Source organism: Trachemys scripta, chromosome 2 (genome assembly GCF_013100865.1).
Source record: "Trachemys scripta elegans isolate TJP31775 chromosome 2, CAS_Tse_1.0, whole genome shotgun sequence".
NCBI lineage: Eukaryota > Metazoa > Chordata > Testudines > Emydidae > Trachemys > Trachemys scripta.
The window spans coordinates 235124610-235141884 of record NC_048299.1 but is presented as its reverse complement, the minus strand read 5'-3'; the positions used below and the strand labels follow the sequence as shown (position 1 = coordinate 235141884).

The window sequence follows — 17275 nt, the reverse complement described above, 5'->3', positions numbered from 1 at the left end:
ATCTGGAAGAGCTTTCTCCAAATAGTTCTGAGGGGTGACATTTGCATTGCCCTCCAACTTTGAAATCAACAAGAGGCTTTTTCCCTAGAACTCGAAAATCCATGGAGCACCTAGATGATCTACAGGAGACCCTGTACCTCAGAAATGGCTTTGGGACCCTCCCTTTTTAGCTCCTAGGTAAAATGTCTCCATTTGGTCTGCAATGCAGCCAGGGCTTCCTCGGCTGGTGGTCCATAACATAGAGGCAAGCAGCAGAAAGTTAACACAGCCTCAGGCTCAGACTGCATTAATTCTTATCTGAATTCCCAGTGGGACTCAAATGGGGTGCGGGTCTGAGAAGGTGAGGATAATTCACATATTCCTCCAGCCTTCCCTTTTCCTGTTCCCTACCCAGGTGTAGTTCCCTGGATTCCCAGAGCTTCCTCCGCGGCCTTGGACCAGAAGGAATGGTGCAGGAGCGAAAACTAAATCCCTGCACCATGAAGCCAGGAGCAAATCTGCACCAAAATACTAGAGAGACATTCCCTACTAGTTTTTTTTATTAGCAGTCATAAGGGATATTTGCAAAAGTCACTAGAGAAGGGAATGCAAACTTAAAATAAAGATTATTTAGGAGGACTGGCCCTTGATACAGGTTGAATGAATAAACAGGTTACATTAGCCAATACTAAACATGCTACTTAAGTTTCAGCACAGATTATTATATACCCCTCTAAGGCAAATGAGCTAGAGGTATAATTCCATTTCTGAGCTCTGTCCTATATCTAAACTACAGACTCGGGATGCAATACCTACGTCTTAGAAATGTGCAAAAATTGCAAAGGTTTTGTTTCAAATTATGCTATATATGCAAGATTTGTTGTGTGTTTATTTAATCCAGAAGCTTGCATTATAAATAATGTTGAAAGATTTTATATTAAGCAAGCATAAAATAAAATTTACAGAAATAGCTTTGCCAGTAGCGAGAATAAGGATTTTATGTAGTTTGACAGTACTGTAAGGAAATATAGATATGTGAGGGAGCAAGTTTACAGCAGGAATTGGCATTGCTGGTTTAAAAGTATCTGAAAATAATTCAAATTTTTGTAGCATGAAATTTTCCAGAATTTAGTCACATACACTGCAGGACAGCACTGCAAGCTTCATCATCCCATTCAATCAAAGTTTCCCCACTTGGTTCTAGTGGGACCTCTCTTGGCCCATGATTCAAGAAAGCACCTCTTTTCAGGACAACACCTAACCATATGCTTTCCTGAACTGGGATCCTTCTGAGGATAGGGTAGCTCTATCAGGTGATGGGGTCTCTGTCAAAAAATGTGTCAGTGCCAATTTTGTGATTTTTCATAAAAGGACAATTATTCACTGTATAAATTCTCATCTGCACATGGAGTTGTTCCACAATAACTTTCAAAGGGGATTATGCTAAAGCAGAACATGGCCCTTTTTTTCTGGAATATGAGTGTCCACACATGGAGTTATTCAAGAATAACTATTGTGCATTAAACTCAGACACATATCTTAATCCGAATTAACTCTCATGCGTAGACAACCCCTAATGAACTCTGACCACCAACTCATTTCACATCCCACTCCATCCCACCCCAGCCCACTTTCCGCATCCCTAGATCATCCCTCTTCCAAATGTATAACGTTTATCGCAAATGACTATGCTTGAAAAAAGATCTGAAAAATCAGCAGTTTGGATTTGATTTTTTTAAACATCTACACAAAAGGAGGAGAAATAGCTTGACTCTCAGCTGACAAGATGTTTGAAGCAAATGGATTTTCAAAGCCAATCACTGTGAAGAGCTACTGCCTGTTTATCAAGTAAACCTATTCTGTGCAGCTGGCAGGGTCTGAAAGCCATAAAAAAATCAGCTGTATTTCTTTCTCTTCCTTTTATGCCCCTTCTGAATGGAACCCAAATGTGACATATTAAAAGGCAGCAAATAAGGCACAAATTTTTAGCAGTGAGGGTAATCAATCATTGTAACAATTTACCCAGGATTGTGGTAGAAATTTTTAAATCAAAACTGGATGTTTTTCTAAAAAAAACCCTACCAAAATACTCTAGTTCAAGCAGGAATTAATTCTGGGAAGTTCTATGGCCTGCGTAATAAAGCAGGTCAGGCTAGATGATCAAATTATCACCTTCTGGCTGGTGATAACCACATCTTCTTTGTTCAGGAGATGTAGGGACTATGACCACATCTTCCAGGTGTGCAAATTGCCCTAGGAGGGTGGTGAGGGGCAAAGAGGAAATGGGCATCATTCTCCTCCACCTTTGCCTGTGGAAATGGCCACCTTGGAAAGGAGAATAAACGCCACACCATTCTAAGGACTTGTCTGCATGGAGACACTCAGGAAAGTTAATCCAAATTAATTTTCAAAGTGGATTAAGGTAAACAGAATAAAGGGTTTGTCTACATGGTGCACTACAGGTGTATGATTTCTAAAGCACACTAATGTATTGTGCGCTAATTGGTCAACGTGGACCCTGCTGGCACATGCTAAAAATTCTCTAGTGCTTGAAACAGTGGTGTGAAAGTCCACCAGTGAACTTCTAGTGCACGCCAGTAAGGTCTACACAGACCAATTAGTGCACAACACATTAGCATGTTTTAGAAGTTGCACCCTGTAGCGCACATTGCTTCACTATGTAACAAGTCCTACAGCTACAGTTATTCTGAATAAGGCCTGATCTACACTAGGAAATTAGGTCAGAATAACTTTTCACTCAGGGGTGTGAACTGACCTAACCCCTGGTGTAGACAGTGATAGGTTGTTGGGGAATTCCCCCATTGACATAGCTGCCGTCGCTTGGGGGAGGTGGATTACCTATGCTGACGGGAGACGCCCTTCTGTCAGTGTAGGAAGTGTCTTCACTGAAACACTAAAACCGCACAGCTGCAGCATTTTAACTGTAAACAAGCCTTAAGAGTGTCCTCACGGGGGCTTACGGTGCTTTAGAATCATAGAATCATAGACTTTAGGGTCAGAAGGGACCATTATGATCATCTAGTCTGACCTTCTGCACAACGCAGGCCACAGAATCTCATCCACCCACTCCTGTACCAAACCCCTAACCTATGTCTGAGCTACTGAAGTCCTCAAATCATGGTTTAAAGACTTCAAGGTGCAGAGAATCCTCCAGCACGTGACCTGGGCCCCATGCTGTAGAGGAAGGCGAAAACTCCCCAGGGCCTCTGCCAATGTTCCCTGGAGGAAAATTCCTTCCCGACACCAAATATGGCAATCAGCTAAACCCTGAGCATGAGGGCAAGACTCACCAGCCAGACATCCAGGAAAGAATTCTCTGTAGTAACTCAGATCCCACCCCATCTAACATCCCATCACAGGCCATTGGGTATATTTACTGTTAATAGTCAAAGATCAATTAACTGCCAAAATTAGGCTATCCCATCATACCATCCCCTCCATAAACTTATCAAGCTTAGTCTTGAAGCCAAATATGTCTTTTGCCCCCACTGCTCCCCTTGGAAGGCTGTTCCAGAACTTCACTCCTCTAATGGTTAGAAACCTTCGTCTAATTTCAAGTCTAAACTTCCTGATTTTATAGTTTATATCCATTTGTTCTTGTGTCCACATTGGTACTGAGTTTAAATAATTCCTCTCCCTCTGGTATTTATTCCTCTGATATATTTATAGAGAGCGATTATATCTCTCCTCAGCCTTCTTTTTGCTTTAACTACACCTCTTTAAATTCTCACCTTTAGTTAATTCAGATTAATTCTTCTGAGTGTCCCTGTGTAGACAATCCATGGGTCTCTGCCTATGCTCATTGTAGCTCCCACTGGGGCAGTAAAGCTCCTCATCACTTCTACACACGTCTACTTAGCCTTTGGCATTTAGGTTGCTACATTTAATATTGCTTTGCACTATCATGCACAATTACAAACACACAAAAGCAATCATGAAGATCCCTATTGGTCATTAGCCTAGGCACAGCAATAATAATAATAAAAAAGTATAATTATCATTCGCTAGCAGTAAAATGAGAAGGTGCAAGCAAGTCTCCACTGCACAGTGGAGATAAATGAAAAGCTCACCTGCAGAACCAAATCATCGCTAAGCAACCAAAATTAATTTAGATAGCTGCTTTGGCCTACTCTAAAAGGGACATTACAGGGAACACACGTGCTATTCTAATTAAGCTTGAGGCAGTAACTCTATAACTAGCACTTAATGTAGTTTCAGGGGTTTATGGCTTCAGCTGTCACTCTGGGCTGAAACTTGCCATCTAACATCTCAGCATGGAAGCAAAGTCTCTGAACAAGTTAAAACAAAAATCAGTTTGCAATTAGGTGGAGTAAATCCCTGACTCAGCGCTAAGAAGGAGACCTGTTTACTCAGGCCTATGACTCAGCAAGTCTGCTTCTTCTTCCTGGCTACATAGGAATGGCAAAAGGCAAGTAATAGGCAAGGAAGTTACAGATGAGGGAAGTTTTTGCATTTTGACATATGATAATTACAACTGAGGAAAACAATGCCTTATAAAAGGAGGTGCCCCAGACAAACCTCTGCACAGTTCTGCATAGAGCCTAGGTTTCATTGTTCAGATTATCCCTCCTGAGAAGCAGCTAGTTTGAGCAGTAAAATCACAGAGTTGTTATGTTGTGTTGGGGGTAAATTGACTCTACAGAGTGGTAGCTAAAAACAAATGCAGTATTGTCAACCCCAGACATTCAAAAATCATAAAATAGTCCCCCAAAATTATGCGATTATAAATTATTAATTATGAATATTTTTCTTTATCTGCCTTCTGGGTTTTGAGCCTCTATGGTACACTTGTGCCAAGTTTTGATTTTTTCCTACAACCACAAGGGATATAAACTTATTTTTTTAAATGAAAACAGAGATTTTCATCTAACCACCTGACTTCAGAAGCTGGAGTTTTGAGAAAAACACCAAATATCATGGTAATTGATAAATTGTGAGAATTAGTCACACAAATTGGTGAAACAATTCATTTGGTCATTTCAGATTATGCCAGTGCAAGAATAAGAACAAAGTTAAAAAAGCATTTTATTCACTTTAGACATTTCTGAGCACCTAAGGAAAAAAACAGATTAAATTATATGTCAAAAGTAAATAAAGTAAAAAAAGTGTGCAATTGATTCAAGATATGACCAAAAAAAATCTTAGTTATTTTATATGGCAGAAACGAAGAAAGATTAGGCATAATCTGTCATACACTGATGTGTGTAATTTTATTCATGCAACAATCCCATTTTCATCATTGAGACGACTCATATGAGTTCGGTTATTTGTGGACAGAAATGTTTGCAGAATCTGGTCCCTATTTTCACTACATTTTTGACTCCATAACTAACATGCTTCTTTTGTTTGCTTTTATTTTATATATACAGGTTATGGAGCATTTCTTGACTCCTTGGTTTTATACTATGGTTTGGAAGTTACAGATCATTTATGTGCTCAAATTAGCTGACTACTTTGCATCAGGACCCTTTGCCTGTTGTATATATTCTTAGCAGTATACAATACTACAGTTTTGAGGACTGAGAAACAAGGAGAAAGCATGAGGGAATGAGAAGAGACCAAGAAGGCAGAATTGGATAGAAAAAAACAAGGACAGTGAAGTGGAAAGAAGAAAGAGAGAAAACAGTGAGTTAGTGTAGATTTAGAGAAAAGTGATACTGATACAGGGAAGACAGACAAAGAAGAGTGTAGCTGTGACTCAAACATACAATACTAATACTTACCTTACAAATGTAGGTGCATTTACCAAGAGAGTACTGTTTTCCAGAATACAACATATTTAAAAATAATGTTTTAAAACAGATGAATCAATTGCTTGAATTGTCAAAGTATGAAAATTGGTGACAGTGCATGTGAGGTTACAAGTTTTATAAATGTTTTTAATACACATACCAATATAGACATGGTTCATAAGCTTGAAAAGATCTGATTTTATATTTTACAAATTTGAATGAAAAACAGCAATATTTACAAATAGTTTTATCAACTTATTTTTGCACTAGTAGAGACATTTTAAAAACAGCATATTAATTGTATTAAAAATACTGTCAAAATTCATACTAAAATTAATAAAGAACTATTTGATAACATGAAATTCATATTAACTGGTACAACAACATCAAGACAACTAATACAACAGTTGTCTACAAGAGCATCATCTAACATATATGTAAAATTTCCTCTGTTCATTTCAGTTAATCAGAAAAACAAAATATTTTTGTCATGTTTCGGTAGAAGGAGAAATCAATGTCTGCTGACATTTACTGATTAAAATTTATGCTTTCCAAGCTTAGGTATAGTAATGAATGACTATTTACATGAGAGAACTTAACATTTCAACATTTTATATTTTATTGGGTTTAATGGGGTCAACAATATTGTATAATTATTAAAAACATATAGATATAGATACATAAATAAACATACTCACCCAACAGACAAGAAAGGTTCCTTTGAATCAAGTCTGTTAAGTAAATAACAGATATTTAAAATATATATCTATACACACACATATTACATTTTATAGCATTTAAATTATGGATTTAAAAGGCTCTAATGGATCTATTGCACTTTATATGGTGATAATGCACAATTTGGCAGTAATAGCAGAGCATCAAGGGTCTGATCCAACTCCCACTGAAATCAGTTACAAAACTCCCAATGACTTCAATTGGCAGAATGTTTACAAAGCAGCAAACCTCAGGCCTGATCCAAACTAAACTCACTTCAGGGTGCATTTCACAGGAAGGCTACTTGACTTGATAATCAGTGTAACAGGAGCATTTTCATCCCGGTCAGATGTTCCCCCTCCATGCTGCCTACTTCCATGTGAAGTATGTTCCAGTTCAGGAAGATACTTTACTACTAAAGTATGTTCTGAATTTTAAGCTTAAAATTAAGCATATGTTTCAATATCTTCCTGAATCGAGGCCTTGCATGCTATCTCCCTTGCCTTTCTGTTATGCCACGTATCATCCATTTTGTAGAATGTCATCACCCTCATGATAGTTTTGGTGTCCATAACATTAACCAGGTGTGAGGACCATTAGAACGTGAGTGAAGGGCCCTGTGTAGAGAGGTTAAAAGAAAAACTCTACAGACCTATTTTGAGAACTTAGGTGAAATATAAGTGGTACATAAACTACACATAGGCCCTCTGTACATGGGTGAATTTCATTTGTAAGAGAGTACTACAAACAATAAAATATAAAAAGAGACCGCTACTAAAATATTTGTCAGTGTCTTTTTAATAATGATGATAGCCAAAGAGAAATGGTGGCATGTCTCTGGAATTGAACACCTTAACTACTACAAAACCCCATACAAATCTAACCACACTAAACAAAAATACTACAAAATAATGTATTTCTAAAAATCTACTCTCTCCCCACCCCACAATTTTATCATGTAGATGATATAGTAAAGATTTATTCAAAACAAAATTAGGTTTACTACAAGCATTTATAATAATCTAGCCAGAAGTTTGTTTTCAAAGATATACTCGTCATAGTGCATTCTAAAAGACAGTCAACTTCAAGTATTACATTTACTTTTAATAATGTTCATCAACTTTTGCAAACCATTTAATTCTCAGGAAAAGGTTTCTAAGATTACTGGTGGGAATGCTTAAGTGCCTGTCTTGCTCTTGACTGTTGGATGCAATATACTTGAAATATAGTTTCCTGGGACTGAAACATGAGATTTTAATGCAATTTTTACCTATTTGCTTTAAGTAAGGGTTGAGTAAATGCCAGAAACCCACCACAATATATTTTCTGTGCACGTTTCTCCCTTTTCTCTAGCATTTAAGAATAGAGACCTCTGTCTCCATGGCAGCGTCTGCACTTTTCAAGTCCCAGTGGGGATGGGATCCATTGTAGAGGGAGGAGGAAGAGACAAGGTGGCCCTGTGTTGATGTGTTTGTGAGTGGATATATATCATACCCCAGGAAAGATACTACAGCCTAAGACTGCATTACCTTCACTGCAAAACTCCCTGGACAATCACTAGTGCCTGTCAAGTTCCATGACAAGCTGACAGGAAGCAGGATGGTCACTGGGGACCTCCATATAGATGGCCGAGGCTTCCTCCCAGAGGATCCATATTTTGGGGGTGTGCCCTGTGGCTCCATCTGTAAGGTGCAAGTCCTGTTCCCATTATGAATAAAACAGGTAGAAACTCTGTGATGATCCTTAGAGTTTCCTTATCCTTTATCATCCCTCCAGTGGGTTTTACCACACAAGGGGGTGATCCAGCCCTCATAAGAATCTCATACGATTTGGCCTCTGATACTTTCTTCATAACAGTAAGATGAAAGAGAAAGCACATCTGTGTTTTTGTGCAGTCTTACAGCAACAATTTTGTCATGAGGAGAGCTCTGGTGTTCTGATGAAGGACATAATCTGGTGGGTATAATACATAAAGGAAATGTTTGAGGTAACACTCTCTGGATAAAATACTGCAATTAAAAATCTATTTGAAATTCATTCTCAAGATGGAATTCAATTTGCTTTAACTGTGCTGGCCTAAGTTTGACCCCCTCTATATATTTGACTAAATACTTTTAGATAATATGCAGCATTATTTTAAATTAGTTCAAGTGTTCCAGGTAATAAGGGAATACAATCATCCATTGGCCTTTTATTTTAAATGGTAATTCAATGCATACCAAATTAATATAAAGGATCTAAAACTGAAACACCATGTAAAAGAATATACTACATCTCTTTTAGTGGCAGTATTTATCTAGTCATGTTATCAATTATTACTTCCTTCCCAGCGACTCAGTACCCAAAATTCCTCAGAGTTTTAAAGCATTCTTATATAACTAAGGGTGAAACATCCTAAAAGGTAATCCTAGGTGGTTGCAGAAGAAGTTGGGATATTTCTTCAGCAGACAAACTATTAAAAGAGGAATGTTTGCTCTTAAGAAGAAAAAAAAAGGATCAAAACCTAAAAGAATGCAGGAATCCTAGATCTGAAATAAATAAATAAATAATATTTTAAAAATAATGCAGTAATAGTAATGACACAGTGAAATAATATATTTTATAACCTATGACATGTTGCTATGTATAAAATCTGGGTGCTAGAACCGTTCTGATTTGCAATGTTTTTATCACCCATAACTTGCAGTGCTCATGGGGGAAAAAAATGCTTTAGTAGAGTCTGTTATGTCCTTGACGTGGCCAAAAGGCTTCTAAAAGACTTTTCATGCTACTTCAATAGAATGTCTAGCAATACAGGAAGTAGTATAGCACAAAGAGAACATAAAACTATACAAGAGCTTCTTCCAAAACCATGGAGGATACTCTAAAAGACATCATTCAGTGGAGCATACTTACACTTATATCATATTCCAACTGGGACCCTGACTTTGCAAATAACACTGCTCTACAGCCAAAATGCTTCTGAAATAAATGTAGTCAAACTTTACTAATTCTGGGTCACTGAGAATGAAAATGATGCTTAAAATTGTTGATTGGCTCTAGTTTTCAAGATATGAAATATATACGACCCTTGACTTGGGAATGGCGGAGGATAAGTGAGTTATAAAGGGAAGGGATCTCAATTTAAACCAGAAATGACTAAAATACATCTTTGACTGGATCTATGAATAAATCTATGACTGGGTTTGGACAGTAAACTAAACTATGTACATAATAGTTTTTTGCCTTTTGTTTCATAATAAATTTTATTTGTATAACCCTTTTGCTGATTTTTAAAGTGTTACATAAACAGGACAGGTGAAATATTATCATGTAAAGCAACCATAAACACATGAAAAGACCTAGATTTACAATTTATGATTAAAACTCTACTATCTACACAATATACATAGATATAAAATGTAAAAACTTAAATATCTTAGAAACAGTAGCCAATCAGTTGTTTTAATTGTCATATTTGAATTCAGCACATCAAAATACATAATAAATAGCACATTTTATCTCTGAAGCAGACGACTTCTCAAAAATTGTAGACCAGTGTAATGATATGCAAATTGGCCAAGAGAAGGCTAAAAACTCTTTGAAATGGGCGACCCTCATTACCACTACAAAAGTGATTTTTCCTCTTTTGGTATTCTACTGTTAATTGAATTATCTTGTTAGACTGACCCCCTTACTTGGTAAGGCAACTACCATCTTTCCATTTACTATGTATATATACCTGCTACTGTATTTTCCACTCCATGCATCTGATGAAGTGGGTTCTAGCCCACAAAAGCTTATGCCCAAATAAATGTGTTAGTCTCTAGGGTGCCACAAGGACTCCTCATTGTTTTTCTAAAAATGTATGTCACTTGCTGATATACGGTGGCTATTGATGTGCAAAACCAGGCAAAGGGCTCTTAGGTCAGTGATATGCAATATAGGGTTTGAACTTAGTTCTTCCTCCTCCTCTTCCTTTTGCTTTAGGGCAATTTCAACAGTACTGTGATCTGGAGGATCTGAATAGTTAATTCCTCTGATAGAATCTAACAGTTCAACTTTATATGCTAGTAATGTAAGAAAGTTTTGCTAGTTGAAAAGCATTTTGAAGTTCAGTCACTTCATGGATTGGCTGTGTAGTTTTATGGTATATTTCTTATGATTGATTTGGTTGACTTATTTACATGTCAAACAGATCTTCCTTTGCACCGTGTCTGTTTTAGAAGCAGAGATTTAACAAAAATACATGTTAAATCACAGAAAATTGAGCTTTGCAACTATTGTTGTTTGATCATCAATGTCCCATTAAGTTGATGGTTGATGGCCAAGGACAAGATACCACAAGCATAAGAACATAAGAATGGCCATACTGGATCAGACCAAAGGTCCATCTAGCCCAGTATCCTGTCTTCTGACAGTGATCAGTGCCAAGTGCCCCAGAGGGAATGAACAGAACAGGTAATCATTTCAATTTGAATTTTATCATCATTTTAAAATTATTTTTATTATTTTACATTATTTCATGTGGATATTGCACTACTAGTAATGACATGTCATAATGTAAAATAATATAAAACGATTTAAAAACAGAAATTAAATTTCAAACTGAAAAACTAGAATTCTAAACTGAAATTCTGAAATTTTCCAAAATGAAAATTTTCTGAAATGGAAATATTTCAGAAGTTCTGTTTCACAGGACACTTTGAAAACAGTATTTTTTTTCTTTCCCCTTATTTCTATTTGGAACAAAAACAAATTTCAAAAAGTCAATATTTCCTGCAAAATGGAAATTCCAATTTTCAACCAGCTCTAGTTACCCCTCAAATGACCACTCAGAATATATTTTGAATTAGTGCACCATTCATGGTTACTGGATTCTGTACCTGAGAAATCTTCCCAATGAAATTTTTGTGAAATCTGATACTTTTCTTCAAAAAGTTTTATTTTTGACAAATCAGCATTTTCTGATAAAAAATCTTAATTGAAAAATTCCTGACCAGCCCTATTCTGGAAGGTTTTACATTCTCCCGTGGTTCCCATAAACAGCATTATAATGTTGGCAATTTGTATTATAGAGCATTTTCATATTCCTTGAAGCATTAACTACTGGTCTGTACCATAAGCAGAATACTAGACTAACTGCATTCAAGGTGTGATCTAGTACGACTATTTAAGTTTTCAGGATGAAGATGAAAGGGGTATATGGAATGTTTGACAGTCACAACATTTTTTACCAACATGTAAAATAATTTTAAAATCTTTCCCTTAGTGCTATGGGTAAAACTTGAAGAATTAAAGAATTAAATAAATGCAGCATTTTATCTCTGTTCATTTTTCTCTGTGCTTTGTGCCATTAGGTGGTGACAGCTGTTTTAAAACAACAAAGAAATGAAGCATAATATTCTTTTCCTCATTAGCATAATAGAACAAGTATTTTATTTGAATTTACACAAATCAAACATAAAAAAGCACCTTTTCGGGGATCTGGGCAACTTTGCCATATACTGAAAATCCAATTCCAATGCAAACGAAAGTAAGCTAAACAGCTTCCCTAAAACATGAAAGAAAACAGAAACCAAAACCCTCCAGCCCCCAAATACCATCCCTCAATGCAACTCCTCCTTCTCCAAATGAAAAGTGCTTTGCAATAGATTTGGGGTTGCTTTTTTAAAAAAGCACCTGAGTGGTTTAGGAGCCTAATTCCATTTTCAAAAATAACATAGGCACTTAGGAGTCAAAGTCCCATTGAAAGTGGATGCTACGTCTCTTGGGTGCTTTTCAAAAGTTTACCCTGGGGACATTTCAGACCAAAGGTTCTATCTAATAATATAACTCTGGATGCTCTTATTGTCCATATTAATGTCTTTTCTGTTACTGAAGCCTGCTAAGACTTTTGGACTCAATCATAACTTGTAGTTTGAGTTCCACAGGTTAAGTATGTGTGTTGTGAATTACTAAAGCAAGATAGGAGCAATGAGTCCATAAGAGGCCAGAAGTTTTACATCTATCGTAGTTTGAGATGAAGGGGCACATATTAGGACCAATATATTTAGGCTTGGCAGAATTCTATTTTTATTTTTTACAATTTTGACAGATAGTTCTCTGTTTATTTTTTTTAAATTTTTGATCAATTTAAATTTTAACAGTTGCATGAAAATGCTGGAGTATGTGTGTGATGGGTAACAAATGCCACATCGGAGAACAACAGATTAAAGCTCTAGGCCCGAGTTGCCTTGCCCTGCCACACCTGCAAATAGATGTTTACCAACATTTAGTGATTAAAAACTTAATCCTTCCAACCCTACATATATTCAGCAAAAGCAAATGTATATATTTTGCATACACAGGGCTACTTTTATCCAAAGTTTAATTCTCATTGATGCCAGTGGAATTAGATAATGGAAGCATTTGACCCATAGGCTGGTGATGAACTGTCACCAAAAGGAAGTGGTTGTCCTTCTAACGGCCAGTGCCATTGCGACCTTCCATTTGTCAGTACAACCAGGGGTTAAAAGTGCACATTTTTAACAGTGAGGGTAATGCACCACAAGGGAATAACTTACCTAGGGGTGTGGTGGATTCTCCATCACTTGAGGTCTTTAAATCTTTCTACAAGATATGTTATAAATCAAACAGAAGTTATGGGCTTGATGCAGAAATTACTGGGTGAGGTTCTATGGCCTGTGTTATACAGGAGATCAGGAAAGATGATCATAGTGGTCCTTTTTGACCTTAAAATGGAGGGGACGTGCAGTTCTTCCTTGTGTTTTGGGCTTGGAAGTGCAGTTCTGGCCCTACATCTCCCCTTCCTCTTTGGCCACTTCAGTGAGGGCTCCACTTCCCGTTTCAACCTACTTTAACTATGAAGTGCAACTAATGTGTTCCAAAGAAGGATTTTGGGATGGGTGGGACAGGGATAATTATGTGAGGAATGCTGAACTTGAGGTCACGCGTGTTATTGCACTTTAGATAACACAAGATGGCAGATGCTTCATCTTACATGGAAATAAGTTGTTGTCTTATTTAGGTTCTGCCACTTGTTCACTGTGATTTTTTTTTAAATCTTCTGCCTTGTTGAACTATATCAACAATGAAAGATGTACTTTGATAATTTTTTAGAGCCTGTCTAAAAAATCATAATTGATTCAGTATATTAAATAATGTTCACAACCAACCTGACACATTTTAGTTGTGAACTATTTATTGATTTTTTAAAAAAATAAACCTCTGTTTATTTCTAGATAAATTTTAAAATAATAAAGTTATCCTTTCACTGCCAGATTCTTTTTACACAGATTATTAGTATTTCCAGGATGTGATTATGGTAAATTGCCATCTAGTCTTTGACTGATGAGGAGTAATAAATTATATTTTTACCCATATCATCTGATTCCTGACACATAAAAATAAATTATTTAAAATAAATAATACGTAGGTTGTTTTCTTCCTAGAGCACAAAGCTGGGATCAATTTTTACCTCAGTTCTTAGGAGAAATCTTGCCGATAAGAGAATAATCGTACATTGTATCTTACATTGTCAAGTCTCAAGCTCAGACTGACTTTTCAGTGATGGTGAATACAGTGATAGAGAGCACTAGAGATTGATAATGGCCTAGTTATGTCCTACAGGGGAAAGCAAACAACATCCTAATTTTCTCTATTAAAAAATCCCCATTTGTTGCAGCCACCATGCTGAGAGACAAATGAGAAGATGTAGGTAGGCCCTTCCCACTGTAGAGTTTTGAAGATAAAAGTCAGAGAGATGGGTGAATACATAACATTCTTCAAATAATCCATTATGAAAAGGACAGGACATTCTCTGAAAAACACTCCTGGTGAACATACATGCCTATGATAAGCCAACCTATACAGCTGGCTGAATAATTGAAAAAAAATCACAACATTCACTGACTAAATTATTCAGGAAATGTTTTTTGACCAGGTCTGTCTGGCTGTCTATCTGGGGTTTTCTATAGGACTCCTCTTTGTGGTAACTAAGCACTTAAAGCAGGACCAAGTTTCTAAAACAGATATTACATATTGGACACAGTATAGAGTGCTCAGTATTCATTTAATGTACCTTGTCAGGCTGTGTTTTGAACTGGATGTAGTGTACTGGGTTTTAGAGGTCAGCACAGGATAAAGCCGGTTATGTGTCCTTTTTAGCATCTCCTGTCACTTTGTATAAATGTATGTTTGTGACAGATACACCTCTATCCCAATATAACACGACCCAATTTAACACAAATTCGGATATAACGTGGTAAAGCAGTGCTCCAGTGGGGCGGGGCTGCGCACTCCAGTGGATCAAAGCAAGTTCGATATAACACGGTTTCACCTATAACACGGTAAGCTTTTTTGGCTCCTGAGGACAGCGTTATATCGTGGTTTTGACAAATCAACAATGTATAACTTGTCTTGTTGGATAGAAGGATGGGCTTTTGGTATAACAAAAGGAAGGCATTTTCTATAAAGGAAGAAGGGGATTAGCTAACCCTTGTCTCTCCTTGACCTGAATATTTGGCATGTAGAAAGGCTAAAAACAAAAAAGATCTGGGTAACATTTTAACAAAGATGTAACATTTTTGGATAGGTAGAACAAAACATAACTTATGCTCAAAAGTTACCTAGCAGAGCTTTCTGTACTATTAGACTAGGGGAGTATATTTTGTACCTGGCCTTTAATGTTATTTCCTTTATATACCTATACATTATCAGTAAAATTTGCTTTTATTTAAGACAACCTGAACTAGGAGATGGATTATTTTAGGTGAAGATGAGCATTGACAAGTGCCTCAGAGAAAAACAGAGCTCTGCACTCAGGGAAGGCAAGCTCAGATTTTATATGTGATGGTCTGGTTGCATGGGCATAGTTGAAGGAGGATTGCCAGCCATCCACCTTAAACTGACAGAAAGGAGTATTAATAAAGTCAGTGTCACTGGGGAGACACAAACAGCCTAAACTGAATTTGCTCTGCATACCACAAATGTATAGTATTCTGCTACCCATGGCAAAACTTGTCCCAAGTTCTATTACAAAAGGCATTCATTTCCCCTTAGAGCATTCTTTTCTTTCTGAAGATGACACCCTCAACTTCAATTCCAATCACGTTTCTGTAAATAGAAAATTGGTTCATTTCAGTGTTCTCATTCTTGTAGTGAAAGGAAGCAAACTCTAGAGGAAAAAAGGCAACCCTGTGCCACTGCTGCCATTTTCAATCTGCTTATCTTGTCTTCTAATAGTTGCTAAATCCTGCAAAAAATTAGCTCCCCATCAACAGTATCAATCTGGGAATAAATATACTCAGCCATCTTTCTTAGGATTCTGTCTCTTGACCACTTCAATCATTTTTTGAAGAAAGTGGACATCCATTGACCACCTGAATCAGAGTATGACAAAGTCAACAAGCACTTGTCTAAAAAATTCTGGAATGAATTAATCAGAGTTGGCTGAAGAAAATAGTGGTTTCTGAGCTAATGCAAACAATCAGTACTATCTTGTTGCATGCCTGTTTATAGTCACAGATTGATAAAGGTTAATGCCTACATGCCTTTTGAGAATCCCCAGGGTAGAGGGTTAATCTTCCTTTCCCTAAGTGATACTGAGACAGATGCTATGGACTCATGGAATATTCAAACACTATTTTTTATCCATTTTATAAATTTTATATGTATCCTTATGGGTTAGTGGCTGTATTCCTGATTCAGTGGGGGTTTAGGGGTCACAGGGTTTCCTGCTGGAACTAAAATCACTGCAAATCCAAAGGCAGCTAACAAGTGTGGAGAAGTCTCATAACCTGGGGGAAATGGCGTATACTGGTTTGGTCTGATAGAAGAGGCCCAGCAAATAAAGAATTTAAAACTGTATATACTGACCATTGTGATGTTTGGAGAGAGGTCACTCTTCCCTGAGAGTTTTATATTAAATTCTCATGGAACTATGACCAAGAGAGTTAGACCTTATGGATAGAGCCTGCAGTACTTGAGAACCTGCCAAGATTCCATGTGGAAGATCTGTCACTCCTGGTAAGCTAGACACATGTATAAGCTATTGATGGTTTTCAAGACACGCTTTCTCTGTAATGCTTTTGTTCTGAAAAAGTGGTATTTTGCTTTATGTGAGCTGGCTAGTCACTAGTTAAACCTGCCATTGCTCCTGAGAGAAAAGGACTGCTGCTGCTGAACTAAAGTCAAACCTGCTGAGATAAACACAATGACTTACAGCAAGGGTGGGCAAACTACGGCCTGTTGGTCGGATCCGGCCTGCAAGCTGTTTTAATCTAGCCCATGAGGTCCCGCTGGGGCGATGGGTCATGGGCCGCACCACACGGCTCGGTCCTGCTCCGGCGCTCCAGCTGCGACTCTGGGGCGGGGGCTGCACCTCGCCCAGGGCCGGCTCCAGGCACCAGCCGAGCAAGCTCATGCTTGGGGCGGCAGATTCTAAGGGGCGGCATTCCCTCCAATCCTTTTTTTTTTTTTTTGCACTTTGCTGCTCCGGCCGCACCACAGGGGTTTTTTCTTTTTGGTTTGCCGCTCCAGCCGCCCTGTAGGGGGCGGCAGCGCGGAGGAGGGGAGTGCCCTGCTGGGAGCGGGCTGCGTGCTCCGTCTGCCCCAGCTGGTGCAAGGTCTGTAGCAAGCCCAGCAGGGCAGCCCGCATCCTTCCCTCCCCACCGACCAGAGTGGCGCGGAGCCCTCCCGGCAGACGGCGCGGTGGAAGGGGCCGCGTGGTGGAAGGAGTCACGTGGCGAGCACGCCTCTGAAGGAAGCCCTGGCCACCCCCTTCTCTCTCTCCCCCGCTCCCTCTCTCTCCCCCCCCCCCCACT

General features: G+C 38.0%; 1 protein-coding gene across 3 annotated transcripts in view; it reads right to left on the bottom strand.

Moving 5' to 3' along the window:
* RALYL (RALY RNA binding protein like) overlaps positions 1-17275 on the bottom strand; it is a 585620-nt gene that overhangs the window by 67205 nt on the left and 501140 nt on the right. For all 3 annotated transcript variants that reach the window (XM_034763204.1, XM_034763203.1, XM_034763205.1), the window contains one exon: positions 6452-6484. In XM_034763204.1, coding sequence (XP_034619095.1) covers positions 6452-6484 — 33 coding nt within the window. The remainder of the gene's footprint in view (positions 1-6451; positions 6485-17275) is intronic.